This window comes from Meleagris gallopavo, chromosome 1 (genome assembly GCF_905368555.1).
Source record: "Meleagris gallopavo chromosome 1, MGAL_WU_HG_1.1, whole genome shotgun sequence".
Taxonomy (NCBI): Eukaryota; Metazoa; Chordata; class Aves; order Galliformes; family Phasianidae; genus Meleagris; species Meleagris gallopavo.
In genome coordinates, this window is record NC_139404.1 from 74,180,253 (window position 1) to 74,199,581 (window position 19,329).

Genomic DNA, 19,329 nt, shown 5'->3' on the forward strand with positions numbered 1-19,329 from the left:
TTAAAAGCTATCACAAAGATAGAGAAAGTGACAGTACAGTATTGAAGCTGGTAATTTGCATTTCATTTCAATAAAAATTGGGTACATGCTTTTTGAGAGTATTCCTTCACCTTCCTTCTGATACACTGTGCACCCAAATGTAATATCCACTGCCCATTTATAGCTTTTGAAGGAGGGAATTATAAAGAGATTGAGCTCTTCAAACAAATATATACCTCTTCTCTCCTCTGAGCACTCAACAAGAAAATGCAAGAAAAAGTCTTTCACTTCTCTCAACATAATTTTTGCCTGTTAACACAGTGGCTACATTTGTCAAACTACCTTGGTACAAGAACGTACATAAATACTATTTCCTATTAAAAGCTTAATCAGATATACCTCTTCAGAAAATCACATAGAATCACAGTATCACTGAAACTGGCAGAGTTCTCTGGAGGGGTATGTATCTCATTACACTGAAAAATATTTTGTTTACTATCTCTTAGATTCTTCATAACTTGAAGATGATTTTACTACCGAAGTCCAAAGGCACCTTGCTGTCTTTTTGGAATGGATGTGGTTTGGAATTATTCAAACAGTTGGCTGGGAATTGAAGAAGGTTGTATTATGACTTATGCAGGCCAACATTTAACATACCAGGATATTATGCCTATTTATCTCTGCTGAGAGGGGTAAATCCAATTCTCAACAGCCTCCTTAGCTCTTCAAGGCGTCCTAATATCCTAACCGGGCTCCCATCAGAGAGCAATTCTGGTGGCCTTTATAGAAATTGTCGGAACAAAACTGTCTTCCAGCAGAATCTTTTAGCTGGCCTACTTACAAATTTTTATAAATTTATCACTCATGGTGAAACAATAAAATAGTAATAAAAATATTAACATAAAATAACATAACATTTTGGTTAAATTCAAATGCGCTTTTCCTTTTTTGACTGATTGACAAAATAGAATAGCTGTTGATACATAAAGTGAAGAGTCTTAGAAAAACATAAAAATTCTAGTGATGAATCTGCAAGGGTCAGGGTAGTTGCCTGATGTTCCATTTCCCACGAGCAGTTATGAGTTCATGTCATGTCTAAGTTTCCATAGTTTACACTCAGTTATCTGGGTGCTGGAAGTTGTTTTTTGACTTGTGGCCATGATGAGGTATTATGTCCGATCGCCTTAGCTTTTGATAAATACTTCCTGTCTCAACCTAAACATTGGCACTTGAAAACTGTAGCGATGTCCAAGAGAAGCTTGAAAAGTATTAGTGTTCATGAAGAAGGACAATAAAAAGATGATGTACTGAAAAAAAAAATAATCAACAAAGAAGTGCATGACAAAGGCTAAAGGTCAGAGGGAATAAAAGAAGATATTAAAATACACAGTGTCAGACATTTCACCTCAGAATCTTCAGAATGAACATGGGCACATTGCAGGAAATGAGAAGTATCTGTACTACTGTATCTGAAATAGTGGCATTTCTGAGAAAAACAGTGGGGATAAGAAAGAGGTTTGGGAGACCACTAAACAGAGTGTGTACCTTCAGCCTATCTACCAGTGCCTATCATGCCTAGCTTGTGCCTTCCCATAAAGATCTTTACTGCACATTCATTCGCTTTTTCTGCCTGTTCTCTTCTGCCAGCTCTTCACCTGATCTGCTTTGCTATTCATATTTTCTTTTCCTTTGTTTATTCATCCTTTGATTTCCAGTCCACGCAGTTTAACTGGACTACTGCCATTATCTCGTACTTGAAATTATGCTGAATTGTCAGTGTTTGAAGCCCTTCTTGCCCACTTCAACTAAAATCACCACAGTAGCACCTTCATTTTATCTTCTTTCCCCAAAAAAATATTTCAGGGAGAAGGATTTTATCAGCAGGAATTTTTTTTCTCTTTTTCATGTATCTTTAGCGACTCACATATCACTGATAGATGAAAGAAATTCTCTTTCCTTGATGTATAAAGCACAAATGGTCAGACTTTTTTATGCAGTGAGACCCTTCTTTTCCGAACAGTGAATCTGAACTGCCCAGGCCATGACCTGGAATTGTTCGCATCATCTGTCATTATCAAGAAGAGTTTCACACTGTCATCTTATTAACAATCCGTATAGCTACTCATAAGCCACTACCGAGTGTTTTACCTCTTCTTCACCATATCCAACAAACCCAGATTTCCTCGGAGGTTTTGAACTTAGCAGACCATCTTAGTAATATTCCACTGTACCGTCTCCAATGTATTCAACTCCCTTTTGAGACAGGGGACTCAGAACTGGACACAGAATCAAAGATGGAGTCTTAATCATATCGTATCACACAGAGAAAGAAGTAATTTCACTTGTTTTAACCACATTACATTTAATGTAGCTAATTATGCATTTTCTCTCTTATGTAGCAAGGAAGCATAATAAAGCATTTTTAACCTAGCTTCACAACCCCCCACACTCAAAATGCTTTTCATCAGGATTGCTATGCAAGATTGCTGTGCAGTCAGTTTCTCAGTCTACTTCAAGTGTAGAACCTTGGGTTTCACCCAAGCTAATGACAAAAGTGGAAATGGATATGAATTTCCTGATAGTGAGCACAGTATTATTGCCACACTCGGCTATAGTTGCAGTTGTTGGAAATCTGAAATAACGAATGCTTCCATTACCATTTTCTCTTCCACTTCTGTACTATTCCACTACAGTTATATTTGTAATATGTTGTGACCTTCACTTATAGTTTATGCAGAAAGTATCTAAATACAGAATGTTTTTTGACATTTGGATTTTTTACAAATGCACTTTTACTATTATGTCATTTTCCTTGTGCCAGTCCTGTTTTCCTTGAAATCTAACAAAATTGAGTTCATAAATGTGTTCCCAAGCTCAGTCTCAATTGTCATCTATAATTTTTAAATATTCTCAGGTTCAGTGTTCCTGTGAGTTTCAATATCAATAGGAAATTCTACTGAGGTCAGTAGTACGTCCTGGCCAAGTATTCATATGCACACATCCGTATCAGTAAATACACTGCTTTCAGTCTCTGAAAAGACAAATTTATTTTTAACAGGAACAACTTCCAATGTCTTTCTTGGACTCTCTTCTGTATGTCTTTGTCTCTCTTGAACTGAGACACCCAGTACTGGATACAGCACTTCAGCTCTGGCAAAACCAATGCTGAAAAGAAGGCATCATCTGCCTTGATCCTCTGGCAATACTTTGCCTAATGCCGCCCAGGGTACTAATGACCTTCTTCGCAGTAAGTGCACATTTCTGACTCATGCTCAGCATGGTGTTTTTCAGGACCCCTGGATCATTTTCTGCCAAGCTACTTTCCAGACAGTCCCCAGTGTTTCTGGATTTGTTCCTTCCCAGAGGCAGGGCTTCAAACTGGCTTTATAAGATTTCTGCCAGCCCATTTTTCCAGCCTGTCAGTGTCCCTCTGGATGAAAATTTGTCTGCCAGTCCCTGTTTTTGCATCACCAACAGTCTTCTGAGTGTGCACTCAGTCATGTTTTCTACATCATTATTGAAGATTTTAAACAATACTGTACCCACTATTGACCTTGGGAATTTTGTTAGTTACTGGCCTCTGGCTAGATTTTAAGCTGCTGACCAATACCTTCTGGGCCCAGCCATTCAGACAATTTTCAAAGTAACTCACTGTCTTCCCATCCAGTCCATATGTTGGCAGTAGCTATACTCAGTACTCACTAGTACCCCTTAATCTCCAGTAGATAGCTCCTGTGCAAGAGCCTGTGATGTATCTGGTGGCTTTCTTGCCTAAGAGAGTAACACAATGGAAAATTATGTGAACATTAAAATTACATTTTGTGATCATAAAATGATGCCGAGAATAAGACTTAGGAGAAAAGCATAAGACCTTATAGAGTCCATATTAAATTGAATGCAATGTGGAACATCTACAGTTGAAATCTTTGTAATCCAGCAAAAAATTTCAGAAAGGATTGCAGGGCAAGTTAACTACAAACATTCAATAATGTGTACACAGATGGAGAAAAATATTAGATTATAAAAGTAAGTAAAAGTATCAGTATTGAATTTAGAAGACATCTTGACAGAACTAGATAAGACATAAATGAAAATATCATTTGGCAGCTATTATATTCTTTACAAGAGTGAATTCAATGAGATGGAGTAAAAAAGTTAGACATAGAAAAGAAGGCACTTCTGAAGCTTCTGGTACAAAAAGTGTTACAGGAACATAAAGTACTTGTATTCCTTTCTCCCAGACCGACCAAAGAAACCATTGGAAATCAACACACTTAAATCTTCAAAGGGACTAGGGAAACAGTGTGGGTTTGTTTTTACATATATAGAAGTAAACTAAACTAGGCTAATTGATGCTATTTATAGAGAGTACAAGAGAATGATATTTTGCATTATCATAGTATAGAATATAGGGCAATTTTTTTTAAAGTGCCTAGGAGAGACTGAAGCAAATCTGGTCTCCACTGGTAAATTATTGAATTTGAAAATCAGAAGAAAGTAGAAAAGAAGGTTTAAGTGGGATTGTCTTTCTCAATACCTGAAGTTGTTGACTCATTATTTGCAAATCACTTAGTGCACATGTGAAGCTGTAGTTTCTTCAATCTTTCTCATTTTCATAATTTTCTTTCATGTTAAGGATGAAAGATGGAGATGCACTCATAGAATTGACTATGATCTTTTCATTTAAATTGTTTGCGAAACTTTCTATCTTTTGATTTAGCAAGTGCAGCTGTCAGATCTTAGTCAAGGTAGTGTGACAATTCTGGCTCTTTTGAAAGATTTCTGTTGAAAGTGTAATATCAAGGAGAAACAAAATGCAGCAGTCCAGAGCATGTTGGTACCACATGACTCTCTAAAATAGTAACACAAATTAAGAAGTAACTGTGATTCTTTAACAACTAAAAACATGTTTAACTAAATAACATGTTTCTCTCTCACCTCCCTTGTCTCAGAAAGTGAATGACAAAATAAATGAAAAGAAGAAAAAATCAAGTTTTTAGAAAAGGAAAAAAAAAGAAAAAAAGAAAAAAAAAGGAAAAAAAAAGGTTCTGTGGAAGCAAAAGGAGAAAAAGTACTATTTCGCAACAGCAATTGATGTTCAGCCATGTCTTGTGAAAGAGAGCCTCAGTGTTTGTAGTGGTTGGTCAGAAAGGTAAACATTTTCACAATGAGAATTTCACCTTCTCCTTCTTCCCTTCTTCTTTTTGATGAGGATGATATCACACAATATACAATATCTCCTTAGTTTTAGGTCAGCTGTACAGACTAAGTGATGTCCCTGTCTCTTGCCTATCTCTCGCCTTTGGTGAGAGGGAATTTAGAGAGATAGTCTTGATGCTGCTCAGCAATACCAAAACATTGGTACTGTATCAAAGCTATTCTAGATAAAATTGGAAAGCACAGCAGTATATGGGCAGATGTGGGGAAAGTTATCTCCATCCCAGACACATCCAGTACAGTAATATATCCCACATAGCTCCTAACGCTGCTTTCTGAACATGCTGATAGATTTTCAGAGAGTGATAGGGATTTTCAGATATTATGAACTTTCTCAGGCCAGCCTCATTTATAAAATCAGATAGGTCATCTTACAATTAAGAATCTATTGTGAATCCTGTCTTTCATGTCAGCAACACAGGGCTAAAAAATCCTTCATTGTGGGGGAATTATTTAGTTACAACAACTTGCCTCTCACAAGGCTGTGGTAATTTGCTAGAAAAGTGTGACACTAAGGGAGAAAATCTGGCTCTTAACTGTTGTGCGTTAATGTTAATTAGAGCATTTTTGGAGTCACTCACTTCAATCAACACCAGTATTTTCCAGTGACTTTGTGCTGATGAAGGTTATCTGCAGAGGGACAACAAAGAAAAAACCATTAAGGAGAACTTTCAAGACAGAGCAAAAATAAGAACTCAGAATAGATAGAAGCCATTTTCTTAGATTTCTCATGATAACCCGGGTGTCTTTGGTGTTACTGCCTCTTAGCTAGTTACAATATCACTACACTTGGAATTGAGAAAAATATCCTCTTTTAATGATGTCCCTTAACAAACAACACTCTGTATTCTTCTAGGTTTGCCCTGTTCCATCCCAGACTCCTCAGCCTACTGTCGTTCCAAAGCCAGTTCAGTCTGTTATACATGTCCCATTGCAACCAGGCTGTCCAGGCCGAGGCAAAATGGCAAAGCTCCTCAGTCCAGAAGAGATGACATCCAGAGATTATTACTTTGATTCCTATGCTCACTTCGGAATTCATGAGGTAATATTTATTTTTTATCTCAGTAATTATTTTAGAAGAACAATAAAAACACAGTTTTCTGTGATTTATCGTTTATCCCTTCCCTCTTCCTAATGATTATTGTTTCTCAGCTTTTCTTCAAAACAGTGAATGAACTGCTCAGATGCCACTTCTCCAGAGATCCAAACTCAACCATCTGTCCCACTCAAATCCTTAAACAAGTTCTCCACAGAGCTTCTATTAGCTATTTGTACAATGGTGATCTTATCTGAGCACATCAATTTAGTACATTTAAGAGGACTGGAAACTAATCTGATCACAAATGGAGACTACCTCATTGTTAAGTTAGGTCTTTTGTTCTCTTGAATTACAGATAATAGCAGGAAAGTTACTCAACTGACATACAAAGCCAAGTGATTTTTTTTACTCCTGCTGTGTTATTTGAATGTGTAGGTTGCATTAATAGGAACATATAGCCTGATAGCATCTAGAAAATTCACATTTTTACAAGCAAAAAGTTTTAGTTTATTCAGCCTCAACCAGATAAATAAACTAGAGGACTTCTAGAATTCTCTTTTAATTTCCAGTTAAGAGGTGATGTGGTTGAGAGGGGTATGCATAATAAGATGTCACGTGTGATTTATTGAATTATTGCTCATCCAACCTGAATGATAGTACTGATTAGTTATTTTATTCAACTAGGAGAAATCTGTGGATTGGTTGCCCTTGTTCTTCTGGAAGATTTCAACTTTGTTCAGGAATATTGTGCTGCTGAGAAATTCCTGAAGTACTTTGAAGATAACTTTTTTTTCACAAGTATTTAGTGAACCAGCCAGAAAAGTTGTCCTCCTAGACTCACTGTTTGTGAATAGAGAAGGCCTTTAGGAAATACAATGTTTCAGTCAAAAGCAACAACAAAATGGTTGAATCTAAAATTTTTGGTGAAATGAGAAAAATGATGAGCAAAGTTGTTACTCTGGATTTTAAGAGAGAAAACTTCAAACTACTCAGGGAGTTAGTTAATAGAGTTCCCTGGGAATTTGCTTTTGATTGCTTAGGGTGAGCTGATCCCTTTCTAAGAACAACCTTCTAAAAACAGAGGAGCAGGCAATCCCAGCGTGCCAGAAGTCAAGTCAATGAGGCTTAAGATCAGTTTCGTTGAAGAGAGAACTCTTCTTGGAACTCGAGCCAAAAAAGAACCTGTTTCTAAGCAAAATAAGGCCACACGGGAAGATTACAGATCTGCAGTTCGCGTTTGCCGGAAGAGTACAGTAAAGGCCAAAGCTCAGCTGGAGTTAAAACTAACCAGCAGTGTTTCAGATAATAAAAAAGTATGTTAATAGTAAGAGGAGCTCAAAAGAAAATATTGGATTATTACTGGATGAAGCTGGTCACCTGAAAAACGATGATAATGAAAAGGCAGAAAGTGTCTTTAGTAGTAATGATAGGCCTTGTCCTATGAGATGGTGGGTCATGACTATGGAAGCAGCAACTTTCTGTTCTGGAATACCAAAACTGTAAGGAACCTATTTTATCAGCTGATTGTTGTTAAACTTATTACTCCTGATGGGATTCATCCCAGAGTACTGTTCTCCTTGTCTATTCATTCTTATTCAAAACTGGTCCTATGAATGAAAGAGTGAACAAAGGAGTGGAAGCAGAGTTCCAAAAACAGAACACTATTTCCAAGCTCTACTGTAGACTAATTTCGTCTTTTTCTGCAAGGCTCATGCCTTCTTATAATGTTTTATGGAATTATTCTCTTGTGTTCAAGGAGAAACCTCAGAAAGTTGAGGTTCTAGGTTGTTCACAACATAGGAAAAAGTTTGCTTTTCTTTATTGCTTCTGTCTACACCCATATCAGTACTGTGATCAGATTAAGTTCTGTTTGCCATTTGTAAGAGTGATACAATATTTATAGAAATAAAACTGTATGAAGGGCATCATGCTTATTCTTGATAATTCACTCCTAAGTTGCTTATCTTTTAAAATAGCTTTGGTGCACGCACTCCAAAGTACTTGGAAAACTCTTCAGGTTGCTAGTAATTCTTAAATTACCAAAAGGAAATCAATTCAGCAGCACTGTTGAATATAAATAAGCACTTAAATAATAACAGTATGCTTTTTTTCACCACAGGAAATGTTAAAGGATGAAGTGCGTACATTAACTTACAGAAACTCAATGTATCACAATAAACATGTTTTTAAAGATAAGATTGTCCTTGACGTTGGAAGTGGCACAGGAATCCTCTCCATGTTTGCTGCAAAGGCAGGAGCCAAGAAGGTATATGGGGTAAGAATACTTTCTCTCATATTCATAGTTTGTTTACAAATTATGCCTGAGAGGGAAACAAGCAAAATGGATTTACACTGATTTCTATTTCTTGCTTGTCTTGGTTTGTAGTTCTCCCTTTCAAGCTTTGAGTTACAGAGTCTTCAATGAAGGTCTGAAGCTTTCTATGACTTACAGTATTATACGCTTTTAAAACCAAGAAATTGCACTTGATATTTTTGTGTGTGTGTTGTGGGGGAAGGGTGGGAAGGTGAATCTTCAATTATTTGCTACATACCTGTATTTCCAAGACAATTCACTGCCAGATAATTCAACCAGTAAAAGAAAAAAAATACTTTTCACAGATTTCTTTTTGTTTCCTTTGAATTTCATTTAGAGTTCAGGCATTTATAAAGCTCACTGAAGTGTCAGCTCACCTATGGACTCTTCAGCCCTAGAATTGAGAAGCCAGGAAAACTTAGCACTCAAAGGAACTTAGTTTTAATATTCTTGTCACAAGAGCTATATCACCATGCACTTGTCACCTATCAAGCTACAGAGTTGTATTTGTGCTGGAAAACCAGACTTTTCAGAGCCATGGAAGTTAGATTTGATTTTTCAAATAGTGTGCTATTGGCACTGTTGACAAATGCAAAGTGTTGGTTATCTGGCTACCGTGATACCAAAATCATTATTTTTCTCCCCTTTTCCCCTCTTCAGGTTCAAATTCATCCATAGTCTTATCTGTTTCTTCTTGTTCCCTCTAAATCACTGTTGGATGTCCTTTGCTACTCAGCCAACTGCTAAAATCATTTCAGGGTCTCCAGGATGTGTAAATCATAGAATCATCGATTCAGAAATATTTAGTTTGGAAGTCCTCTGAAAGTCTCTTTTCCAACCTCCTGCTCAAAGCAGAGTTAAATATAAAGCTGTATCAAGTTGCTCAAGTCTTTGTGCAGCTCAGTTTTGAGAACATCTATGGATGGAGACTCTAAATTCTCTCTCAGTCCTTACTCTGTTGCTACAATTAGGGGAAATTTCCCTTGCCACAGGTCATGACTGCTGCCTTTTGTTCTGTCAATGTTCAGTTCTGAAAAACGTTTGACATTTTTTTCTCAGCAAGCCCTTTTTAGATAGTTGAAGATAGCTATTGGATGACACCTCATGTTTGCCTTCTATAGAAGAAACAGAACTTGTCTCCTCAGTTGTTCTTTCTTCATGTGTTCCAAAACCCTAGCCATTGTGGAAGATAACACAGTAGATCCCAACTGGGAAGCTGCTGGAAGAAGTATAAAGATATGATGGGAAGGCCTGTTTATGCTTGTCAGTGGGAAGTGGATGGAAAAATATATTCAATTATCCCTTGAAACCTTGCCTTACCCATTGCATTTAGTCATACAAAATTCAGACCATTTTCAAATCAATTTCATTGAAGATTCACACAAACAACATTGTATAGTTAATGAGTTAAACTGGCATGTAATATCAAGACACATCGTAGATATTATCTGATTTAGATTAAAAAAAAGCAGTGGTGAGGATCCAGCCGAGGGAACGAAAAGAAATATGGGGATATTTCCTTTATATATTATGTATGTGTGTATATATATATATATATATATATATATACAGCCCTCGTGGCTGTGGCAAGGACCTGCAGTTTAAACTGAGGAAAAAGAGGGAAATGTACAGAAAGTGGAAGCAGGGTTGTGTAGTCTGAGAGGAATACAGGGCTGTTGTCCGTGTGTGTAGAGACAGGATTAGGAATACCAAGGCACAGATGGAGCTGAACTTGGCAGTGGATGTAAAAGATAACAAGAAGGTGTTCTACAGGTACACAGGCAGGAAGAGACAGGTCAAGGAGAGCGTCCCCCCTCTGATGAAAGGTAATGGGGAGCTGGCTTCCTCAGACATAGCAAAAGCTGAGGCACTCATTGAGTGCTCTGCTTCAGTCTTCATGAGTGATCAGGCTTCCCATGTTTGCCAGGACCATGAGCCTCTAGGTGAGGGTGTGGGGAATGGTTTCTGTCCCACTGTAACAGTGGAACAAGTCCGAGTCCTGCTCATGAAATTGAACATGTATAAGTCCGTGGGGCTGGATGATATCCATCTAGGGTTCTGAAAGTGGTTGCTAAGTAACTCTTCATCATATTTGAAAAATCATGGCTATCCGGTTGAAGTCCCCGGTGACTGGAAAAAGGGAAACATTACTCCCATTTTTTTTAAGAAAGGGAGAAAGGAAGATACAGGGAAATACAGGCCAGTGAGCCTCATCTCTGTGCCTGGGAAGATCATGGAGCAGATCCTCCTAGAAGCTATGTTAAGGCATATACAAGCTAAAGGGGTGATTTGAGACAGCCAGCATGGCTTCACCAAGGGCAGATCTTGCCTGACCAATTTGGTGGCCTTTAGTGATGGAGTGACGGCTTTGGTGGAGGGGGAAAGGCAATGGTTGTCATCTACCTGAATTTCTGCAAAGCTTATGGTAGGGTCCCTCACCACATCCTTCTCTCTAAATTGGAGAGGTATGGATTTGAAGGATGGACTATTTGATGGAATAGGCTGGCTGGACACAGCCAAAGAGTCGTGATTAATGGTTCTGTGTCAGAATGGAGGCCAGTTACAAGCGATGTCCCTCAGGGGTTGGTCTTGGGTCCGGTGCTCTTCAACATCTTCATCAATAACATAGATGATGGCATCGAGTGCACTCTCAGCAAGTTTGCTGATGACACCAAGCTGAGCAGTGTGGTCGATACACTGGAGGGAAGGGAAGCCATCCAGAGGGATATGGACAGGCTGGAGAAGTGGGTCCATGAAAACCTAATGAGGTTCAGTAAGGCCAAGTGCAGGGTGCTGCACTTAGGTTGGGGCAATCCCAGGTATTTATACAAACTGGGGGAAGATCTGCTTGAGAGTAGCCCTGTGAAGAAGGACTTGGAGATCCTGGTGGACAAGAAGCTGGACATGAGCCAGCAGTGTGTGCTTGCAGCTCAGAAGGCCAACTGGGTTCTGGGCTGCATTAAAAAAGGCCAGCAAGGAGAGGGAGGTGGTTGTCCCCTCCTACTCAGCTCTTGTGAGGCCCCATCTGGAGTACTGTGCCCAGGTCTGGGGCCATCAGTACAGGAAGGACGTGGAGCTCTTAGATTGGGTCCAGAGGAGGGCCACTGAGATGATCGGAGGGCTGGAGCATCTCTCCTATGAGGAAAGGTTGAAGGAACTGGGCTCCCTGGAGGCATTCAAGGCCAGGCTGGCTGTGGCTCTGGGCAGCCTGGTCTAGTGGTTGGTAACCCTACGCATAGCATGGGGGGAATGAAACCAGATGATCACTGTGGTCCTTTTCAACCAGGCCATTCTATGATTCTATGATTCTATGAATAATATTTACAATGACAGTAGTGACTGTATAAAAAAAATATCTCGTAAGACGAGATGCAGCATTAAAATGATGTCTGAGAAGTATGAATGAATATATGTGCAACAAACTAAACACAGCTGTAGAAACTGAGGTTTTATTTATTGGAACACACAGCTTTCACGAAATCTAAGTGCTTTATAAAATCGGACAAATTCAAGCAGACTACTGAGTTGAAAGAGAACAGGGGAAAAGTCTGGCAAAGAATATAGTTTCCTCTTTCTTCACCTACAGAATTAAGCATATTCTAGTTCTGTGTTTTTTTTTTCTTCTTCCTTTTTTTTTTTTTTTTTAATAATAATGTGCAGTAGTTTAAAGTGCTAGCCAAAACATAGATGAATAGCTTTGGCCACCATAAGTTATTTTCTGAAATGCATTTTCTTTCCTGGAAAATCTGAGACGTGTTTTTCAATTTTGTTTTTGTTTTAATTTTTGGTTTTGACTTTGCTTCTCTGGGAATAAGGCTTTTTTTTTTTTTTTAACTTGTAGTCACTCATAAAACAGAATTTTTGATTGTACTGACCTTTTTTCTCTAGAAAGTTTGGAAAGCCAAACCCAAGTTCTTTTTTTTTTTCTTAAGAATCATCCAAAACAAGTCAAAAAATGAAACTGAAAACACAGACAGACGGGAATGCAGACAGAAAAACTGATTAAATAATAATGGTTGTAGGTATGGACAAGGCTTCTAATCTATATATCGTAAGGCTATGTAGAAGGAAAGTGACTGCTCCTCCAAGGGTGTCTGGCCAAAGACCTTTTCCTATACAACAAGGGATAAAAAGAAAAAGAAGCAGTAATAGAGACCAAGTGTAATCACAAACAACACCTGATTCATAGGAAACTAGTATTGTGCACTGACGCAGGCTTAAATTCTTTCAACTGGAAGAAGGCAAGCTGGTTTCCAACCCTGAGGTGGCAGACTGGAATGACACACAAGACAAGGGATACAGCAGCTTTTACCCTCGGCAGGAGGGAAGGATCGACTATACCCAGCACCTGGGCCTTTTTAACAGCTATTTTTGCTTGCTGGAAGGACTCTCACTCCATTCTCCACCAGTCCCATATTTGGCCTTTCTTTGAGAGTCAGTATAAAGTCACAGAATCACAGAATCACACAGAATCACAGAATGGCCAGAGTTGGAAAAGACCTCAAGGATCATGAATCTCCAACCCCCCTGCCACAGGCAGGGCCACCAACCTCCCCATTTAACACTAGACCAGGCTGCCCAGGGCCCCATCCAACCTGACCTTGAACACTTCCAGGGACGAGGCATCAACAACCTCTCTGGGCAGCCTGTTCCAGCACCTCACCTCTCTCTCTGTAAAGAACTTCCCCTAACATTCAACCTAAATCTTCCCTCCCTCAACTTAAAACCATTTCCCCTTGTCCTGCAGTTATCAACCCTTTCAAAGAGTTGATTGCCTTCCTGTTTGTAGGCTCCCTTTAGGTATTCAAAGGCTGCAATTAGGTCACTCCAAAGCCTTCTTTTCTCCAGGCTGAACAAGCCCAGTTCCCTCAGCCTGTCTTTATAGGGGAGGTGCTCCACTCTCTGGTCATCTTTGTGACCCTCCTCTGGATCCTCTCCAACGGCTCCCTGTCTTTCTTGTACTGGGGGCTCCAGACCTGGACACAGTACTCCAGGTGGGTGTCTCACAAGAGCAGAGTAGAGGGGGACAATCACCTCCCTTTCACTGCTGGTCACCCCTCTTCTGATGGAGCCCAGGATACCATTTGCTTTCTGAGCTGCAAGGGCACACTGCTGGCTCATGTTGAGCTTTTCGTCTATCAAGACCCCCAGGTCCTTCTCTGCAGGACTGCCCTCAAGGACCGCTCCTTCCAGTCTGTATGGATGCCTGGGATTCCTCCAGCCCAAGTGCAAAACCTTGCACTTTGCCGTGTTGAACCTCATCAGGTTCACCTGGCCCCACTTTCAAGCCTGCTGAGGTCCCTCTGAATGGCATCCCTTCCTTCTACCGTGTCAACCTCACCACTCAGCCTGCTGTCACCAGTAAACTTGCTGAGGGTGCACTCGATTCCATCATCGATGTCATTGATAAAGATGTTAAAGAGCACCAGTCCCAAGACAGCCTCTGGGGGACACCACTCATTACCAGCCTCCACCTGGACAAAGAACCATTGATGACTACTCTCTGTCTGCAGCCTTTCAACCAATTTCTTATTCAAGTGGTTCACACATCAAATTCACATCCCTCCAATTTGGAGATAAGGATGTGGTGGGGAACCGTGTCAAAGGTCTTGCTCAAGTCCAGTTAAATGACATTGGTTGCCTTTCCTTTGTACACCAATGCTGTCACTCCATCATAGAAGACCACCAGATTGGTTAAGCATGACCTTTCCCTGGTGAAGCCGTGCTGGCTGTCTTGGATCACACGCTCATTCCTTATGTGATCAGGCTTGTCATCCAGGATGATCTGTTCCATGATCTTCCCAGGCACAGAGGTGAGACTCACTGGCCTGTAGTTCCCGGGGTCCTCCTTGCTCCCTTTCTTGTAAATGGAAGTGATGTGACCCTTCCTCCAGTCATCCAGGACCTCACCTGACAGCCACGACTTTCCAAATATGATGGAGAGCGGCTCGGCAATCACCTCAGCCAGTTCCTTCAGAACCCTGGGATGCATGCCATCCGGTCCCATAGACTTGTACACATTCAGTTTCATGAGGCGGTCTTGGACCTGCTCCGCCCTCACAGGGGGGAGGATTTACCTCCCCGGTCTCCACCTAGAGGTTTAGGGATGCAGGGCTCAGGGACATGAGAAGCACTGGAATCCTAGCTGCCAGTGAAGATTGAGGCAAAGAACTCAATCAGTAACTCAGCCTTCCCTTCGTCCATTGAGACCAATTCTCCTTTTGCATTTACCGAAGGAGGTACACTCTCTTTGACCTGTCTCTTCTGGCCAATGTACCTGTAGAAAGTCTTCCTGTTATTTTTCATGTCTCTCGCCAAGTTCAGTTCTGCCTGAGCCTTGGCTTTCCTGATCCCATGTCTGCAATGGTAGTCAGCCATTCCAATAGTGAGTCAGATGTCAGCATGAGATCATCAATATAGTGGTATAGTTTGATGTTATTAGGATTATTCCAATTGGCTAGGTCATGTACTACTAGGTTATGACAATATGTAGATGAATGCACATGACCTGAAAGGATGGCAGGACCTGAAAGGTCACTGCCTGCCTCCCCACATGAATGCAAACTGATCTTACAATTCTTCATGGATGGGAATACTGAAGAATGCATTTGCCAAATATAGAACACAATCGTAGGTTTCTATCTTCCTACTGAATATGTTCATCAGAGATGTAATATTGGGTATGGCTGCATGCACAAGTGGTGTGACCTTACTGAATTTTCTGTAATCCACTGTCATTCTCCATGTGCTGTATGACTTCCATACCAGCCATATAGAAGAATTACATGGGCTATGTGCAGGTCTTATGATTCCCACTTTTTCTAGTTCTTGCACCATTCTTGAGATTTCCTCTTGCTGTCCCAGGAGTCTGCTCTGTTTTGTATAAGTAGTCCAGCACAGCTCTGGCAGGCAGATAGGCTCATGTTTCAAATGGCCTCTTAATATTGCCTATACCACCCCCATAGTAATACATCTCTCTCTCAGTCTAAACTCTCCCACAGTCATCTGGAGAGTCAGATCCCATAATATGTGGGGATTAGTCCCATTCTGGGACTGGAGCAATAGATACCTTATACTCCCAAGATGAGAGACACCCAACTCGTAACTTCAACCATGTCTGGGTTACAGGGATGGTCTGCCCCCAAACCCACTGATAATCACTCTATCTCCCTTAAAATTTAGTCAGATCACCATAAATAATTGAGGTTTCTGTGCCTGTGTCCACTAATGCTATCACTCTTTGTATATTTTTCTGGGACCAAAAGATAGTCAGTTCTACATAGGGCATCTGGTACTGTCTGGGTGCCCTAGTTGCAGGGGGGCTGACCTTCCCCACCATAGAAGTAGTTGCACAATCACCTTTTTTCTCATGTGACTTGGGCATAATCACCTGTCACTTCAGGAGGCCTTTTCCTTTTTTTAGGAACTATAAAATCTTCTAGGTTCCATGTTCTCGTTAAAATATCTTCTATAATTCTTACCCCTGCTTTTCTGGGGGTGTTTTGAAATTTTTAATTTTCCTCCAGCTGTTTCCATAGCTGGAGGAGAACATGATTGAGCTGGTGATCAATTTTTGGAAATTAAATTCCAGCCTGGATTAAATCACTGAAAGTCTATTTTGGGGATATTCTTATGAGTCACAGTCGTGATGTCCATTGTGCAGGCCTCCTAATTTTATCTACGGGTATGACCTCAGCCCCTTCCAACATCCCAGTATTGTGCCTGGCCCTCAGGCATTGTTTCCCCCTGATTGGCTGTTGGACAATGGCCTCTGAGGCCACCAGGAGACTTAGTAGAGACACTAGTGTGCCAGTATGGAGGTGCTTGTTGTAAGATGAGATCTCTTATCCCTATTGAAAACTAGGTCTGGACTTTCAAACACATCTTCATATGCCTCCTTCATACCTAATATTCTAACGTAAGTTTGGAGTTCTTCCACTGAAGTCTATAAACTGTATTTATGGGAATGAAACTTTTATTTGGCCATGAGATTCTACACATTAACCACTGGATTTTCCTGATTGTGCTGGACTGCCGCATAAATCCTTTGCCTGAGGACAGGGGGAGTAGTGATGAACACCAGCTTTGAAATTTCTGGCCCGTTCACTATGACACTCTCCATCCACATATTCCACAGCCTGAGCAGCCATTCTGGCACTCATTTGGTTTTTGTCTAAAATGTTCTAGCACACCCATTCAGCTCAGCAGCCATGCACATGCATGCCATCATATTTAAGGTGATGTGGGCAGGGGGCCATTCCTCAGGTGGAAACCCCACCAGTCTATCCTGGACTTCCTTTGTTTTTTGGGTTATGATTGGTCTTTAGAAGATCTGGGAACCCCATATCCTCTGTTTGAGCTTTTGTCTTATTAGTTTTCTTTTTGGATTCAGCTAGGCTCAGCCAGGATCCTGTTGATCTGGGGCCTTTACCTCCTCTTACTTTTAGAGGGGAAATGACAGTTGAAGATGGGCAGTTCCCTCTGTCAGAAGTGTAGTTTTGTTTTCTAGTTGTTTGATACTAGCTTTTAAAAGCTTGTTTTCCAATTTTAGTTCTTCCACAGAGTAATGATATGTGTTAACAGTTAGTAGTAGGAGACATATCACAGTGGATGCCTCTGTTGTTAGAGAAAGTTTGATCTAATTTATTCAAGAACTCTGCCATCTTAGAAGGAGATTTGATATTGTCACTTGTAGGTCCCCGTTCTTAAATAATCTGATCAGCACTCAGGGAAACTCAGGAATCCCAGGAGTTCCTTCTTTGGGGTATTACGGGTCCTGGTGACCAGCCAACATATTATTCCTTTAAGATAATCCATCCTAAGTATGTATACGGCTGTCTCTCCTGCCTGGCTTGCTAAGAGCGCAATGTGATAGCATCAAAAAATGGCAAGGTAGCAAGGTCTTAAGTTCCAGGGAGTGGGGATATGGTTATATATAACAGAGAAGACAGAGAAATAAAGGATAATAATCTGCTTACTTTCAGAAGGCCTGAAGGTCCACAGGGATCTCCATTGCCAACCTTTAAATGAGGTCTGGGAAGGAATGGAGCCTGGCTCCACCTGTTCTCATCACTCAGATCCATTGCATGTTCCTTTGGGTTGTCCCTGCCTTCCTACCATGTGCTCAATCACTGTTTCCAGTCACGATTTAGCATTTCCACTACATTGGTCATAGGGAAAGAAAAGTAGATATGGATGATTTATAAATACAATTATTTCAATAACTTCAGTGTAAAATTTTTTATTCTTTTTTAAGGGATTGGGGTAGAATTTAACAATTAAAAGCAGTTGTTTTGGAAACAGATCATATTTCCATGGTTTGAATTTTAACATTACTCACAAAGTTTGAATCAATTTTATTTTAAAATATATGAGGAAATGTACCATCATTCCCTTCAGGAGATGTTTCTGAATGAAGTGTAATATCTGAGGTAGTGAAAATAAATTATACATTATTATTATATATTAAGTAAACTTGTAGTTAGGATCTCTTTTTTTCCACATTTCAACAATTTTAAAAACAATACTTTCTGTATGAGCCAGTTTAACTTATGCACAGACTTCAGTTTAAATATTAAGATATAATTGTTCGTGATATTGAACACACAGGTTTGATTTACTCTTCAACAGTCACTGAACGTTTTGCACAAGCTCTGCTGATTTCAGTAGATTTTGTATATATTCATACATCTGATGTCAGTAACATCTAATTACCCTTCCTTTTTTCTTTTTTTCTAGATTGAATGTTCAAGTATATCTGACTACTCTGAAAAAATTATCAAGGCCAACCATTTGGACAATAGTAAGGCATATTATAAAATATACTTTTTTCAGGAGAAATAAAAGTGCTTTTTACTTTTCCTAGTTGATTTATATTGTATTGTCTGTATATAAATCATAATTTTGCATTATTCAGTTATATAAACACAAAACTAAAACAAGTGCTCATTGTAGACACTAGAGCAACTCCTCACAAGGGGAATTATTTCTACACTTACTTCCCGGCTCACAGACAACAGAAGTAACAGATGGCAGTTTTATTTAGCAAAACAGTAAGAAGGTCACATAGTAGAGCTGAAAAAGCAACAGAATTCCTCTTTCAAACGAATTCTGCCATTTCAGTTCTACTTAGTGTCTTAAATAGAATCAACATACATACACACCATGCACACTCATAAATTAAAATTGAAATGATGTTCTGAGCAAAAAGCATTCCAAATCAATACTGATTTATTACTGTTTCTTCTTACTTCCTATCTCACAAAAATGTATTAAAAAAAAAAACAACAAACAACAAACTGAAATACACATACACACCAATCAAAATATTTAATTTTCAGAATAGCAGTATCACTGAGAACTTTTCTTTCCTGAACAGAAACTGTAAAATTTCCAAAGATGTGGAAATACTTCAATTTAAATATATGTATTAAAACATCTACCCAACCTATCAAAAACTAAAGAAACAAAAAATTTCCAGCTAGTTCTATTACTTGTTTTTAGTCCTCCAAATCACAGCACAAAATATCTCTTCTTGTAACCTGAAGAAATCAGACTTTTTTAACTGAGGTTGTGAAACAGTTTCTTAAAGGTGCTCTTTTTAGACAGGTTGAATTTGCTGCAGAGCAACACAGATCACATTAGTTGTATTGTATCATTTTCCTTTTCTCTTAGCTGTGCCTGTTCTAGTATTGTGCAAGCACAAATTCAGGACTAGTTTTCTGCCCTAATTTTTGTTGCTGTCACTGGTAGCCTCTAAACAACGGTAGATGTTTGTGAA

At 39.6% G+C, this 19,329-nt stretch overlaps 1 protein-coding gene across 5 annotated transcripts in view; it reads left to right on the top strand.

Annotated features, from left to right (window-relative positions):
- The window catches only part of PRMT8 (protein arginine methyltransferase 8), a 55,496-nt gene that overhangs the window by 20,363 nt on the left and 15,804 nt on the right, over positions 1–19,329 (top strand). For 3 of the 5 annotated variants that reach the window (XR_014885958.1, XM_085234234.1, XM_085234223.1), the window contains exons 2-4: positions 6,053–6,238; positions 8,355–8,510; positions 18,288–18,351. Coding sequence is in view for 4 of the 5 variants with exons in the window: in XM_085234234.1 (XP_085090360.1) it covers positions 6,053–6,238; positions 8,355–8,510; positions 18,288–18,351 (406 nt within the window). In the remaining variant the exon portion in view is untranslated. Of the gene's footprint in view, positions 1–4,931; positions 5,132–6,052; positions 6,239–8,354; positions 8,511–18,287; positions 18,352–19,329 lie in introns of all 5 variants that reach the window. The other 2 variants (XM_010717068.4, XM_085234246.1) reach the window with 2 other exon arrangements.